The sequence below is a fragment of the Eretmochelys imbricata genome, chromosome 23 (assembly GCF_965152235.1).
Source record: "Eretmochelys imbricata isolate rEreImb1 chromosome 23, rEreImb1.hap1, whole genome shotgun sequence".
Taxonomy (NCBI): domain Eukaryota; kingdom Metazoa; phylum Chordata; order Testudines; family Cheloniidae; genus Eretmochelys; species Eretmochelys imbricata.
In genome coordinates this window covers 13,639,374-13,655,085 of record NC_135594.1, presented here as the reverse complement: position 1 = coordinate 13,655,085, position 15,712 = coordinate 13,639,374, and the positions used below count along the sequence as shown (strand labels likewise).

Below are 15,712 nucleotides of genomic sequence, written 5' to 3'. Positions count from 1 at the left end.
CTGGGGATGGGAGACCTGAGAGCCTGTCACCTGAGCCGGGAGGGGGAGGGGGAGGTAACACCTCTGCCCAGGAATGTGAACAGAGGCTGGAGGAGAGAGCCTGCTGGGGGGGGGGGAGTTTCAGGTTTGGGCTGGGTGGAGGAACACAGGGATCCCCAGGGCTGGGTCTGAGCTCCCTGCTCCCCCAGAAGGACTGGACTGAGGGGGTCCTGGGTGTACCCACAAGCTCTGGTTTAGACTGGGTTCCTATTGTCCAATAAACCTTCCATTTTACTGGCTGGCTGAGAGTCATAGTGAATCCCAGGAAGAGGGGTGCAGGCCCCGGACTCCCCCACACTCTGTACACTCCGTGACAAGATCCTTTTCCCTTCCCTGGTTGGGTTGTTCGCCACCCCGCTGTGTCTTTCGTCCTCTCCTAGCTCACTCTCCTGGCTTTCCATCGGATGCTGCAGTCAGGTGTGTGGCACCCACCCCACTTGTCCTGCCTAAGGAGAACGGACCCAACCCGGGAGCGGCCCTGGCCAGATTGTAACCACCCAGGGTCCGAGCAGCAGGGACCAGGGTCGCCTTGCAGCCAACGCACCCACTTGTCACTAACTCACGGCCAGCACCCGAGACCATCCCCAGAAGCCGTATTTCACCCCCATTTCCATCCTGTCTTTCCCGCACCTCCCTTCTGTCTGTTTGCTAGGAGCGCGGTCAGCGCCTGCCCTTCCCGTCTGTCGGGAGAGTGAAATGAACCCGTTCGTCCCCACAAAGCCTGGCTGTTTTGGAAACAAGCGATTCTGCTCTGGTGACTCCTGTCATAAATATAAAGGGGAGGGTAAACCCCTTTGAAATCCTTCCTGGCCAGGGGAAAGCTCCTCTCACCTGTAAAGGGTTAAGAAGCTAAAGGTAACCTCGCTGGCACCTGACCAAAATGACCAATGAGGAGACAAGATACTTTCAAAAGCTGGGAGGAGGGAGAGAAACAAAGGGTCTGTGTGTCTGTCTATATGCTGGTCTTTACCGGGGATAGACCAGGAATGGAGTCTTAGAACTTTTAGTAAGTAATCTAGCTAGGTATGTGTTAGATTATGATTTCTTTAAATGGCTGAGAAAAGAATTGTGCTGAATAGAATAACTATTTCTGTCTGTGTATCTTTTTTTGTAACTTAAGGTTTTGCCTAGAGGGGTTCTCTCTGTTTTTGAATCTAATTACCCTGTAAGATATCTACCATCCTGATTTTACAGGGGGGATTTCTTTATTTCTATTTACTTCTATTTTTAGTAAAAGTCTTCTTGTAAGAAAACTGAATGCTTTTACATTGTTCTCAGATCCAAGGGTCTGGGTCTGTGGTCACCTATGCAAATTGGTGAGGTTTTTTATCCAACATTTCCCAGGAAAGGGGGGGGTGCAAGTGTTGGGAGGATTGTTCATTGTTCTTAAGATCCAAGGGTCTGGGTCTGTAGTCACCTAGGCAAATTGGTGAGGCTTTTTACCAAACCTTGTCCAGGAAGTGGGGTGCAAGGTTTTGGAAGTATTTTGGGGGGAAGGACGCGTCCAAACAGCTCTTCCCCAGTAACCAGTATTAGTTTGGTGGTGGTAGTGGCCAGTCCAAGGACAACGGGTGGAATATTTTGTACCTTGGGGAAGTTTTGACCTAAGCTGGTAAAGATAAGCTTAGGAGGTTTTTCATGCAGGTCCCCACATCTGTACCCTAGAGTTCAGAGTGGGGGAGGAACCTTGACATGGTGGCATAGTGGTGGGATTAACCTGAAATCATTTTGAGATCCAGTTGAGATTTTTTTGAACTAGAAATACAGATTTTAAAAAGGAAATTTTTTTTTTCTCTTTGGAAAGGAAGTCCAGAAAGCAGCTGAAACTGAAAGCAGCTTGTTTTTTCTCTGCTTTGTGGCCAAGCAGAGACAAAAGGGGATTATCTTTGTGAATTGCAGGTTTTCTTTGCCTGGAGGCAGGGTACTTAACTCCTGCAGGGAAATTCACAGTCTTCCAATCCAGAGGTTTTTTTTTTCTTTTCTTCCTAAAAGTAAATAGGGGGTGTGTGTTCTACCCATTTGCTTTTTCTTTGGGCTGGGTAAGCAGGTTTCCAAGTTGTTGGAGGTTTTTTGCTTTAATTTGGGCCCAGAGCAGAGACAAGGGAATTGTCTTTTTCTGTAGGCTGACAATCACTATCAGAGAATAGGTATTCTATTCCAGCACAGCAAAATTTTACAGCCAAGTTTTGTTTGTTTATTTCTAAACCTCGGGTGTAAAGTTAGTTAAAAACAGAGAGGTTAGAATGACAAAATCCGCGGCTCGACTACAGCTCGAATTAGCCAAATTTCAGGCTGAGGAAAGACAAAGGGAACATGAAAGACAGATAGAACTCATGCGGCTGAAGAAGGAACAAGAAAGGGAGGCAGCGAGAGAAGCAGAACAACACCAAGCGGCTGCTCACAGGAGAGCCATGGAAGCAAGGGACAAAGAACTGGAGGAGAAGGAAAAAGAGAGGAAGCATGTGGAGGAGGTGGAGAGGATAAAGGCCCAGCAGAATATACCAACAACCCCTAGCAATCCTTCTCCAGGTACCACTTCCCATCCCAGAAAGTTCCCCACCTACAAGGCAGGTGATGATACTGAGGCCTTCTTAGAAAACTTCAAAAGGGCCTGCCTTGGGTACAACATCTCTACTGACCCATACATGGAAGAGCTGAGGCCGCAGCTCAGTGGACCCTTAGCTGAGGTGGCAGCTGAAATGCCTAAAGAACACATGAACAAGTATGAACTGTTTAAATCCAAGGCGAGAGTCAGAATGGGGATAACACCCGAGCAGTCTCGTCGGAGGTTCAGAGCCCTAAGGTGGAAACCAGACATGTCATTTACCCGACATGCCTACCACATTGTGAAACATTGGGATGCCTGGATATCAGGAGCAAGTGTTGAATCTCCAGTAAATTTGCCCTTCCTAATGCAAATGGAACAATTCTTAGAGGGTGTTCCTGAGGAAATAGAAAGATACATCCTAGATGGGAAGCCCAAAACTGTAATCGAGGCAGGAGAGATTGGAGCCAGATGGGTGGAGGTGGCAGAGAAGAAGAAAACTGGCCGCAGTTGGAGTGGAGACCAGAAGGGACCACCCCAGACCACACCCTATTACCGGGGGCCGCCCAAAGCCCCACCTACCTCCCAAAGAACCCTCCAGACCCCTTATCATCCCACCACCCCGTTCTCCAGCAACCCTCCTCGCCCCAGTGACCCGTCAGCTGGACGATGTTTTAAATGTAACGAGCTGGGGCATGTAAAGGCCAACTGCCCCAAGAACCCCAACAGATTACAGTTCATTGCACCGGAATCACACCAGAAGTCCACAGGCCCAGATACTCCCAGATACCCCTGGAGCGGAGGGAAACTGTGAGTGTGGGCGGGAAGAAGGTCACCGCGTGGAGGGACACCGGAGCACAAGTGTCAGCTATCCATGCTTCCTTAGTGGACCCCAATTTAATCAACTCAGAGATCCAAGTGACGATTCAACCCTTCAAGTCCAACTCTTTCAATTTGCCTACAGCCAAGTTGCCTGTCCAGTACAAGGGCTGGTCAGGAATGTGGACTTTTGCAGTCTATGATGATTATCCCATCCCCATGCTGTTGGGGGAAGACTTGGCCAATCATGTGAAGCAGGCCAAGAGGGTGGGAACGGTCACCCGCAGCCAGGCTAAACAAGCCGTGAGGCCTAGCTCTGTTCCGGAAACTTCTATCAGGACCCGGTCAGAGGTGATGGACCCGGACCCCAGGCCAATGTCTGCAACAGCAGTAGTGGATCCAGTCCCAGAGACCCAGACGGAACCAGTCCCAGAACCGGAACCAGCCGAACAACCAACACCAGACCCAGTGTCAGCACTGAATCCAGTACTTGCAACCTCAACACCAGAGGGCCCCACCGACCCTGAACTGGCAGCAGCCGATAACCCGACACAAGAGGCTCAGCCGGAGCCTGAATCCCAACATAGTGCACCAGTGGAGAGCGGTTCACAGTCAACAGAAACAGCTCCATCCCCTATATCGCTTCCAGAGGGACCAAGCCTAGGTCCACAATCCAATGAGGGACTGATGTCTCCAGCATCAAGGGAACAGTTCCAGACCAAACAGGAAGCAGATGAAAGCCTCCAGAGAGCTTGGACGGCGGCACGGAGCAACCCACCGCCTCTCAGCTCTTCTAATCGATCCAGGTTTGTTGTAGAAAGAGGACTTTTATACAAGGAAACTTTCTGGTGGACACCAGGAAGACTGGCATCCTCAGAGACAGTTGGTAGTTCCAACTAAATACCGAGCCAAGCTCTTGTGCTTAGCCCACGATCACCCTAGTGGCCATGCTGGGGTGAACAGGACCAAAGACTGTTTGGGGGGGTCATTCCACTGGGAGGGAATGGGCAAGGATGTTTCTACCTATGTCCAGTCTTGTGAGGTGTGCCAAAGAGTGGGAAAACCCCAAGACCAGGTCAAAGCCCCTCTCCAGCCACTCCCCATCACTGAAGTTCCATTTCAGCGAGTAGCTGTGGATATTCTGGGTCCTTTTCCGAAAAAGACAGCCAGAGGAAAGCAGTACATACTGACTTTCATGGATTTTGCCACCCGATGGCCGGAAGCAGTAGCTCTAAGCAACACCAGGGCTAAAAGTATGTGCCAGGCACTAGCAGACATTTTTGCCAGGGTAGGTTGGCCCTCCGACATCCTCACAGATGCAGGGACTAATTTCCTGGCAGGAACTATGAAAAACCTTTGGGAAGCTCATGGGGTAAATCACTTGGTTGCCACTCCTTACCACCATCAAACAAATGGCATGGTGGAGAAGTTTAATGGAACTTTGGGGGCCATGATACGTAAATTCGTAAATGAGCACTCCAATGATTGGCACCTAGTATTGCAGCAGTTGCTCTTTGCCTACAGAGCTGTACCACATCCCAGTTTAGGGTTTTCCCCATTTGAACTTGTATATGGCCGTGAGGTTAAGGGGCCATTGCAGTTGGTGAAGCAGCAATGGGAGGGATTTACACCTTCTCCAGGAACTAACATTCTGGACTTTGTAACCAACCTACAAAACACCCTCCGAACCTCTTTAGCCCTTGCTAGAGAAAACTTACAGGATGCTCAAAAAGAGCAAAAAGCCTGGTATGATAAACATGCCAGAGAGCGTTCCTTCAAAGTAGGAGACCAGGTCACGGTCTTAAAGGCGCTCCAGGCCCATAAAATGGAAGCATCGTGGGAAGGGCCATTCACGGTCCAGGAGCGCCTGGGAGCTGTTAATTATCTCATAGCATTCCCCACCTCCAACCGAAAGCCTAAGGTGTACCATATTAATTCTCTAAAGCCCTTTTATTCCAGAGAATTAAAGGTTTGTCAGTTTACAGCCCACGGAGGAGACGACGCTGAGTGGCCCGAAGGTGTCTACTACGAAGGGAAATGTGGTGGTGGTGTGGAAGAGGTGAACCTCTCCATGACCCTTGGGCGTATGCAGCGACAGCAGATCCAGGAGCTGTGCACTAGCTACGCGCCAACGTTCTCAGCCACCCCAGGACTGACTGAACGGGCATACCACTCCATTGACACACGTAATGCTCACCCAATTAGGGTCCAACCTTACCGGGTGTCTCCTCAAGCTAAAACTGCTAAAGAACGGGAGATCCAGGATATGTTACAGATGGGTGTAATCCGCCCCTTTGGCAGTGCATGGGCATCTCCAGTGGTTCTAGTTCCCAAACCAGATGGGGAAATACATTTTTGCGTGGACTACCGTAAGCTAAATGCTGTAACTCGCCCAGACAACTATCCAATGCCACGCACAGATGAACTATTAGAGAAACTGGGACGGGCCCATTTCATCTCTACCTTGAACTTAACCAAGGGGTACTGGCAGGTACTGCTAGATGAATCTGCCAAGGAAAGGTCAGCCTTCATCACACATCTCGGGCTGTATGAATTTAATGTACTCCCTTTCGGGCTGCGAAATGCACCCGCCACTTTCCAAAGACTTGTAGATGGTCTCCTAGCGGGATTAGGAGAATATGCAGTCGCCTACCTTGACGATGTGGCCATATTTTCGGATTCCTGGGCAGACCACCTGGAACATCTACAAAAAGTCCTTGAGCGCATAAGGGAGGCAGGACTAACTGTTAAGGCTAAGAAGTGTCAAATAGGCCTAAACAGAGTGACTTACCTTGGACACCAGGTGGGTCAAGGAACTATCAGCCCCCTACAGGCCAAAGTGGATGCTATCCAAAAGTGGCCTGTCCCAAAGTCAAAGAAACAGGTTCAATCCTTCTTAGGCTTGGCTGGTTATTACAGACGATTTGTACCGCACTACAGCCAAATCGCTGCCCCACTGACAGACCTAACCAAAAAGAAACAGCCAAATGCTGTTCAGTGGACCGAAAAGTGTCAGAAGGCCTTTAACAATCTTAAAGCGACACTCATGTCTGACCCTGTACTAAGGGCCCCAAACTTTGACAAACTGTTCCTAGTAACCACAGATGCGTCCGAGCGTGGTGTGGGAGCAGTTTTAATGCAGAAAGGACCTGATCAAGAATTCCACCCTGTAGTGTTTCTCAGCAAAAAACTGTCTGAGAGGGAAAGCAACTGGTCAGTCACTGAAAAAGAATGTTACGCCATTGTCTACGCTCTGGAAAAGCTACGCCCATATGTTTGGGGACGACGTTTCCACCTGCAAACCGACCATGCTGCACTGAAGTGGCTTCACACCGTCAAGGAAACTAACAAAAAACTTCTTCGGTGGAGTTTAGCTCTCCAAGATTTTGATTTCGACATCCAACACATCTCAGGAGCTTCTAACAAAGTGGCTGATGCACTCTCCCGTGAAAGTTTCCCAGAATCAACTGGTTAAAATCGTCCTTGAGATGTGGAAAATATTGTTAGTCTTTATGTACTTGGTAGTATATTTAGAGCTGCATGTGTCTTATTAACTCTGTTTGTTTTTCCTAGAGCTCCAGGAAGAAATCCCAGCCAGTGTTTCACCCTAGCTGAGATTTGGGGGGCGTGTCATAAATATAAAGGGAAGGGTAAACCCCTTTGAAATCCCTCCTGGCCAGGGGAAAGCTCCTCTCACCTGTAAAGGGTTAAGAAGCTAAAGGTAACCTCGCTGGCACCTGACCAAAATGACCAATGAGGAGACAAGATACTTTCAAAAGCTGGGAGGAGGGAGAGAAACAAAGGGTCTGTGTGTCTGTCTATATTCTGTTTTCTGCTGGGGATAGACCAGGAATGGAGTCTTAGAACTTTTAGTAAGTAATCTAGCTAGGCATGTGTTAGATTATGATTTCTTTAAATGGCTGAGAAAAGAATTGTGCTGAATAGAATAACTATTTCTGTCTGTGTATCTTTTTTGTAACTTAAGGTTTTGCCTGGAGGGGTTCTCTCTGTTTTTGAATCTAATTACCCTGTAAGATATCTACCATCCTGATTTTACAGGGGGGATTTCTTTATTTCTATTTACTTCTATTTTTTTATTAAAAGTCTTCTTGTAAAAAACTGAATGCTTTTTCATTGTTCTCAGATCCAAGGGTTTGGGTCTGTGGTCACCTATGCAAATTGGTGAGGCTTTTTATCCAACATTTCCCAGGAAAGGGGGGATGCAAGTGTTGGGAGGATTGTTCATTGTTCTTAAGATCCAAGGGTCTGGGTCTGTAATCACCTAGGCAAATTGGTGAGGCTTTTTACCAAACCTTGTCCAGGAAGTGGGGTGCAAGGTTTTGGGAAGTATTTTGGGGGGAAAGACACGTCCAAACAGCTCTTCCCCAGTAACCAGTATTAGTTTGGTGGTGGTAGCGGCCAATCCAAGGACAACGGGTGGAATATTTTGTACCTTGGGGAAGTTTTGACCTAAGCTGGTAAAGATAAGCTTAGGAGGTTTTTCATGCAGGTCCCCACATCTGTACCCTAGAGTTCAGAGTGGGGGAGGAACCTTGACAGGGGCATTAGAAGGTCACTGGGTCTCTCCTGGCTGGTGACCGGCTTGGGGCCCGGGATGGAATTTCTTTCTCCAGTTTTGTTTTGAACCTGGTTGATTTAATTCACACGCTGAGAAAAGCCCCTTAGAACCAGGCGTTACAGTGTAAACCCATCATCACCGCTCAGCTAGGGCCCAAGGGGCAGCAAACCCAGGTGTTCCCCATCACGCCTGCTCCTCACACGGTGCCACGGCTCGTGTCGCAGGTGGGCAGGTTGGCAGGCTGAGCGGGAAGGCTGCGGAGTCAAACCCTCCAGCACCAGGAAATGCCTCAGTTACGGTATCCTGAACACTCTTAGCTCTGCCCCCTTGTGCATTATGACATCATACTTTAATTGCATGATCATATTACTTTTACCGATATGGGTCATCATCCAGGTTAGAACCCAGAAAGTAATGAGAAGGAGGATCTGCACGGAAATATTCGCAGTGGTCAGTTGAAGATTGAAGACCAGACCCCGTGGTCTCCTGGCTACCAGCCTAGTGCACCTTCCCCAAGGCTGCAGGGTACACTGCGGGTGACCTGTCCCCACTCCCCACAGACATAGGGACATGCTGCGAGCTGCATGACACCTGGCCAGGCTGATGGTCCCAGGATTTCCTGGGTTTTGCAGGTACCTCTGCTTACTTTGTCCGCGCTAGATTTGGCCGGTAGATTAGAGACAAGGTGTGATGGATACAGGAAGAGATGAGACATCGCCGGCTTCCTGTGGCTACAGCCCCTGGCTTGGTGCCTTATTCGGGGCTGGGTGGAGCTGGGCACCGAGGCATTGGTGGCAGCGCTGAGACCGCCCCCCCTGCCCCATCATGGCATCTGCTCTCATCTCACTGTCCTCTTCCTTGGTGCGTGTCACCATGGGTGGGTCGGGGGCGGGGAGTGGGGGGAATCGATCTGAGACCATGGTGCAGACTCCAGTCATTCTGGGATCTGGTCCCTAACAAACAGTTTTCTTTCCGGGCTGCTGGCTGGTCGAGTGGAGTGGGGTGTCTGGACGTGAGTATCAATGAACGGTGGGAGAAAGTTAAGGATGGGGGAGAACAGACTAGCTGAGCCCAGAACCTTCCCCCCAAACCTCAAATCAACCCCCCTGGATTAACCCCAGCCCTGCCCCCAGTGCACTCAGGGGTGACTCCCGGTTGACCCCAGGGGGCTGAGATCAGAACCCGGCCCACAGGTTCCCTGTGGATGCAGTGAGGTGTCTGTTAGCCCTGGCGCTGTCCCTGGGGCTGGGCGCTAGGGGCAGGTTACAGACACACGGGGAGGGGTTTGTGTCTCTCCATCTCACTCCTGTTTGTGTGTGAACGCAGAGCTCTTTACGCCCGGACCCTCCATCTCCGCCAGCCCCAGCGAGGTGATCGCCCTGGGGGGAGCCGTCACCATCCACTGTCAGTGTTGGTGCGAGGCCAGGAGGTTATTTCTGTATAAAGGTGGAATCGAAATCTGGAAGCTGGGCGGGGTTGAATTCACCATCCCCAGCGCCAGGCGGGAAGACGGAGGAGCCTACAGCTGCCGATCTCGCTCTGGATCGGAGCCGCCCAACTGGTCGGATCCTAGTGATATCGTGCGGATTGTTGTAGTAGGTGAGGGGCCCGGCTCGGCGTCCCGGCTCCCAGCCCCACACCCAGCCTGACCTACAGGGGTTCTCCATGCCAATGGGATGCTCAGCATCATGGGCCCAGCAGAGGGGACGCTCGGCTGGGGAGTGGGGACGGAGTCACTGGGGGGTTCCCAGCCACTGGAGATTGGGGCGGAGGGAGGGGGGATCCCTGCCCCCAGGGGACCTTGGGGTGTCACTCAACCCGCCTGTGCCTCCATTTCCCCTTGTATGAACTGGGGACAATCATTCCTCCTGTACCTCGTGTCTGGTTAGATAGTCAGGGCTTGGCTTTAGGGTGGAGGCTTTTTCTCATTGTGTCTGTGCAGCACCCAGCACCTCTGACTCCCAGCCCCCTCCCGATCTAACCACTAGACCCCACTCCCCTCTCTGTGCTGGGATCAAACCCAGGAATTATGGCCCCCAGGCCTCCCCACCCCCACCTCTAGACCCCACTCTGCTCCCAGAGCTGGGGATATAACCCTGGATCTCAGTCCTCTACTGTAGCCACTAGCCCACCAATGCTGTACGGACTACGGCCCTGAGGCGGGCTGACACTCCCTGGGTGGCCGTGTGGCCTAGTGGGGAGAGCGCAGGGGCTGGGACTCAGGAGAGCTGGCTGCCGTTCCTGGTGTTGCCATGATTTTCTGGGGGACTTTGGCCAAGTCCCTACCCTCTTCTTTGCCTCAGTTTCCCCCTCTGTAAAATGGGGCTGATGCCCTGCCCCCTCTGTGAAGCGCTGTGAGATCTGCGGGTGTGAAGCGCTGGGGAGGAGCCGGGTGTTGTTGTACCAGACACAATCTGGCCCTGCCCGGTGCCGCCAGCCCGAGAGGTTCCCAGCGCCTGCCAGAGACGCAGCAGCTGCTGGCGGCTGCTGGGTACGAGACAGCGGCTGTGAGGACCTGTGGGTCTGATCCGGGGGGTGGGGGGATGATACTGGCAGGATGGGCCCAGGGATCTGATCCCATGGGGCAGGGATGGGGAGGGGGGACACTGGGCTGGGGGGGCCCATTAAGTAGATAGACAGGTACAGAGGGGTGCTGTGGATTTAGGTCCTCGGGCAGCTTCAGTCGGAGCTCCCAGGAATCTCTGGGATCTCGGAGAGGTTCCTCTGGCTGGGTTTTCTCCCAGGGGTCCCATGTCTGGGACCGTGCGGTGAGGACAGGTGCAGAGACTGTGCCGGGGTCTGTCTCATGGCCTGTCTCCTTCTCACTGCAGAGACCTACTACCCCAAACCCTCCATCTCCCTGAGTCCCAGCAGATGGGGGAGCCGTGAGCATCCGGTGTCGGGGTCGGCACCAGAACGTGAGGTTCCTTCTGTACCAAGATGGAAACCCGAACGGGCTGCAGGACGCGGAGCCGGCTGGGGACATGGCTGAGTTTCCCATCAGCAGTGTGAGCCGGAGAGACACAGGGAGCTACAGCTGCCGATATAGCACCAAAGCAGACCTGCCTGTCTGGTCAGAGCCCAGTGACCCCGTGGAGCTGGTGGTAGCAGGTGAAGGGCCCGGCTTGGCATCTTCACTCCCAACCCGATGCCCAGCCGGACACTCGGGGGAGCTCCGCATTGACAGGATGCTCAGCGCCAGGCTCCGCCATGAGCCCTGGGCAAAGCAGAGGAGATGCCTGTTTGGGAAGCGGGGATGGAGTCACTAGGACTGGGGTGGGGGTCCCCAACTTGGGAGCAGCAGCAGCTGCTGGAGATTTGGGGCCGAGGGAGGGGGATCCCTGCCCCCAGGGACAGCATCAGAGCAGGGGGCCTTTCCCAGGGCTGTCCCTACTCTGGGGATGCATAGATGAGTTGGGGCCCAGGGGCTGCCAAGCCGGCACCGTCCCCAGCCACAAAAATCCTTCCCCCCTGCCTCCGGGAATGACAGTGACGAGCGATGCTGAATCGAGGTGGGGAGAGGGAGAGATCACTGAGTCGCTGTTTCAGTCCCTCCTCCGGCCCCTGACAGGTGCTTGTTTTATTCCCACAGGGGGAACCAACCTGACCCAGCCTGGAGTGGCGCCGACTCCCACCCGCCCAGGCAGCACAGGGCCAGGTACCATCAAACCAGCTCTGGAAACAGGCTCGTGGTGCCCAGGGGCTAGGGCTGGTTGGGGGGGACGGGGGCAGTGAATCCAGGTGAGTGGGGCCCAGACACCTCGGGGAGGGGCTCATTGAGATGGGGGGATAGAGAAACAACCCCACTGCCCCTCCACCACTGGTAGACCCCCAGCTCCCCCGATGACTCCTGCCCTGCAGGTCACTGCCTGGAAGCTGTGGGGGGATCTCAGGGAAGGGGCATGATCTAGGAGGAGATCTAGGGCAATAACCTCCCTCTCTGGGGCCCATGATGTCCCCTTAACAATAGGGGCAACCCCTGCTCCCCACTGTGACGAAGTGGGGGCGTTTCTTGGCTTTTCCTTGGTTTTTCCAATGGTTTGCATGCAGAGTAGGTGGGACTCAGTTTCCCTGAGTGTTACTGATTTCACGAGGTGGTGGGAGAGGGAGTTTATTGGTACAGAGGACGTGCGACGGAACTTGGGACCCCGGTCAATGCCCTGGAGAATGGAGACCCCAGCGACTGGTGACCTGGTGACCGGGAGGCCCAGCTCAGGAGTCACAGCTGGTCCGGCCAGTGAAAGGACAATGGGCTGTGAAGAGAGGATCCTGGTGACCTGACCAGCCGGTTCCAGCCAGAGGACAGAAGAGGGGAGAGGGGGCCCAGGCGACCCTGTTTACCTGGAGAGAAGACAATGGACGGGGGGGCTTGGGGCCGGTGAGATCAGATGCCCAGCTGGGAAGCAGGGGGGCTTGGGGCTGGAGGGAGGGAGCAGGCAGAGCCCACCTGGATGCAGGGGAGACTGGGATGTGCTGTGCTGAGGGAGGCCAGGTCTGAGGCCCAGAGAGTTTCCTGTGCTGGGTTCAGATGCTCAATAAACCCTCCTGTGTTACGCTGGCTGAGAGTCGCTCCGGGCTAGAGATCAGGGGGGCATTATTCCCTCTGGGAGTGGGGACCCTGGGGTGCCAGAGCAAGTGGACTGCCTGAGGGGTCCCATGGCAAGAGACAGGTGTGCTAAGGCTCAGAGAGGTGCGGTTCCAGGAGGCGGAGGGGCCTAACCCCCGAGAGAGAGTGGACCCCCGAGAAGGGCTGTCGCACTGAAGGGGGTTTTTCCCAGGGACCGTACGGGGCTGAGAGTGGGCATGACCTGGGAGTCCATGACACACCCCATAATTCTTTATGGAAATATGCTTATGAATGTATATTTGACATAACTGGAATATGTTTTATGCTACTGTCACGGTTTCCCTGGGTGATGCTCTGGATCTGCTCCCCATGAAGCCAGTCAGGACTCTGGGGCAGTCTCCTTTCTGTGAGCAGCCTGTCTGCAGGACACACAGCTCACCCGGCTCCACCTTCCTGGGTCTGACCTCGGAGCATTCAGCATCCTCTGCCCCTCCGTGCGCTTCCCCCAGCGAGTCCGCCCAGGCGGGGTCCTGGGGAAGCCAGAGGGTCCTGCCTCCCAACTCCGCAGTCAGACGTGACTCTCAGGCAGCCAGTAAAACAGAGGTTTATTAGACGACAGGAACATGGTCTAACACAGAGCTTGTAGGTGCAGAGAACAGGACCCCTCAGCTGGGTCCATTCTGGGGGGCAGTGAGCCAGACAATCACGTCTGCCCTTCACTCCATGTCCCCAGCCAGCCCCAAACTGAAACTCCCTCCTGCCCCTCCTCCTCTGGGCTTTGTCCCTGTCCCGGGCCAGGAGGTCACCAAAGCTCATGCTCAAATAAATTGGTTAGTCTCTAAGGTGCCACAAGTCCTCCTTTCCTGATAACCCTGTTCTCCAACCCTTTAGCTCTCACCTTGCAGGGGGGAAGGGCCCAGGCCATCAGTGGCCAGGAAACAGGGTGTCGGCCATTCTCTGTGTCCAGACCCCTGCACACACCTGCCCTCTAGTGCTCTGCAAGGATCACACACCCTTACCCCACCCCCTAGATACTTAAGAACTGCCTAGAACTTTGTTCTGTCTGTTATTACTTGGAACCACTTAAATCCTACTTTTTGTATTTAATAAAATCACTTTTTACTTATTAACCCAGAGTATGTATTAATACCGAGCCTGGGAGGGTGGGGGGAGGGAGGGAGGAAACAGCTGTGCATATCTCTCTGTGTTATAGAGGGCGAACAGTTTATGAGTTTACCCTCTATAAGCTTTATCTAGGGTAAAACGGATTTATTTGGGGTTTGGACCCCATTGGGAACTGGGCATCTGGGTGTTGGAGACAGGAACATTTCTTAATCTGTTTTCAGTTAAGCCTGCAGCTTTTGTGGGACGTTGTTCAGACCTGGGTCTTGATTTGTAACAGGATAGCGTGTCTGGCTCAAACCAGGCAGGGTTGTGGAGTCCCAAATTGGCAGGGAAAGCAGGGGCAGAAGAAGTCTCAGCAAATCAGTTGGCAGTCCCACGGGGGTTTCCTGTGATCCAACCCATCACAGGGGGGACAGGATTGTTCCTGCCCCCAGGTTGAGGCGTTGGCCATCTTAGCCAGGGGCCAGCATAGCTGCCCTGCGAGGGCTGCAGGGGGCGAAGGGGCGGCCACTTAACTGAGGGCAGCCAGGTGTCCCTTCCCTACAACGGGGAGGTCAGGGGGATGGGGGGCAGAACAGGGGACAGGACATGGGGCATGAGGGGCACAACGGGGGATGAAGGGATAGGGGACAGGTCAGAACTAGGAAGGCAGGGGCCATGATGGGGTGGACGTGAGGGAACTACAGGCTGGGGGGACAGAATGGGGGAGGGGACGCAGGCCAGGGGGCAGAATGGGGGGGCTGATGGCCCCAATGCCTGAATGTCAGGGGGGGTGAAGGGCAAATGAGCTGGGGAGCCAGAGCTGGGGCATCTGCCGGGGGGGCCAGTTTCTCTTGAGCTCTGTCCCCGTGATCTTGCCCCCTCCCCTTTCTGGGGGGCTGGTCAGCTCTCTCCCAACCCCTGTGTCCCTTTCGCAGCATCCTGAGGGGGGAGAGGGAAACTCTGCTCAGCTGTCGACCCGCTGTGAGCTCTGCCCTAGGCCCTGAGCTGTGCAGACCCGCTGCCCCGGGAATGGGCTGGGGAAGGGACATGGGGCCTTTCACCTCTAGGGGGCTGGCTCGAATCTGTGTCCTTTTTCTCTAAGCACCAGATCCCACCCCCCAACCAGAGCCAGGGAGAGAACCCAGGAGTCCTGGCTCCCAGCCCGTCCCGCCCAATCACTAGACCCCATTCCCCTCCCCGAACTGTGGTATATAACAGGGTAGCTGCATCAGGTTTATAAAAAAATTCCTCAGGCATGCAGGAGTGAAATGAGGAAGGCCAAATCACACCTGGAGTTGCAGCTAGCAAGAGATGTTAAGAGTAACAAGAAGGGTTTCTTCAGGTATGTTAGCAACATGAAGAAAGTCAAGGAATGTGTGGGCCCCTTACTGAAGGAGGGAGGCAACCTAGTGACAGAGGATGTGGAAAAAGCTAATGTACTCAATGCTTTTTTTACCTCTGTCTTCACAAACAAGGTCAGCTCCCAGACTTCTGCCCAGGGCAGCACACCATGGGGAGGAGGTGACCAGCCCTCTGTGGAGAAAGAAGCGGTTCGGGACTATTTAGAAAAGCTGGACGAGCACAAGTCCATGGGGCCGGATGCGCTGCATCCGAGAGTGCTAAAGGAGTTGGCGGATGTGATTGCAGAGCCATTGGCCATTATCTTTGAAAACTCATGGTGATCCGGGGAAGTCCCGGATGCCTGGAAAAAGGCTAATATAGTGTCCATCTTTCAAAAAGGGAAGTAGGAGGATCCTGGGAACTACAGGCCAGTCAGCATCACCTGAGTCCCTGGAAAAATCATGGAGCAGGTCCTCAAGGAATCAATTCTGAAGCACTTAGAGGAGAGCAAAGTGATCAGGAACAGTCAGCATGGATTCACCAAGGCCAAGTCATGCCTGACTAATCTAATTGCCTTCTGTGACGAGATAACTGGCTATGTGGATGAGGGGAAAGCAGTGGACGTGTTGTTCCTTGACTTTAGCAAAGCTTTTGACATTGTTTCCCCCAGTATTCTTGCCAGCAAGTTAAAGAAGTATGGGCTGGATGAATGGAC

At 53.3% G+C, this 15,712-nt stretch overlaps 2 protein-coding genes across 2 annotated transcripts in view; one reads left to right on the top strand and one right to left on the bottom strand.

Annotated features, from left to right (window-relative positions):
- LOC144279334 (alpha-1B-glycoprotein-like) overlaps positions 1-15,712 on the bottom strand; it is a 937,253-nt gene that overhangs the window by 618,833 nt on the left and 302,708 nt on the right. The gene's annotated exons all lie outside the window — the stretch shown is intronic.
- Positions 1-15,712, top strand: part of LOC144279240 (immunoglobulin superfamily member 1-like) — an 85,361-nt gene that overhangs the window by 30,390 nt on the left and 39,259 nt on the right. Inside the window, 3 exon segments of the mRNA XM_077840730.1 lie at positions 9,309-9,581; positions 10,814-10,856; positions 10,858-11,093. Coding sequence (XP_077696856.1) covers positions 9,309-9,581; positions 10,814-10,856; positions 10,858-11,093 — 552 coding nt within the window.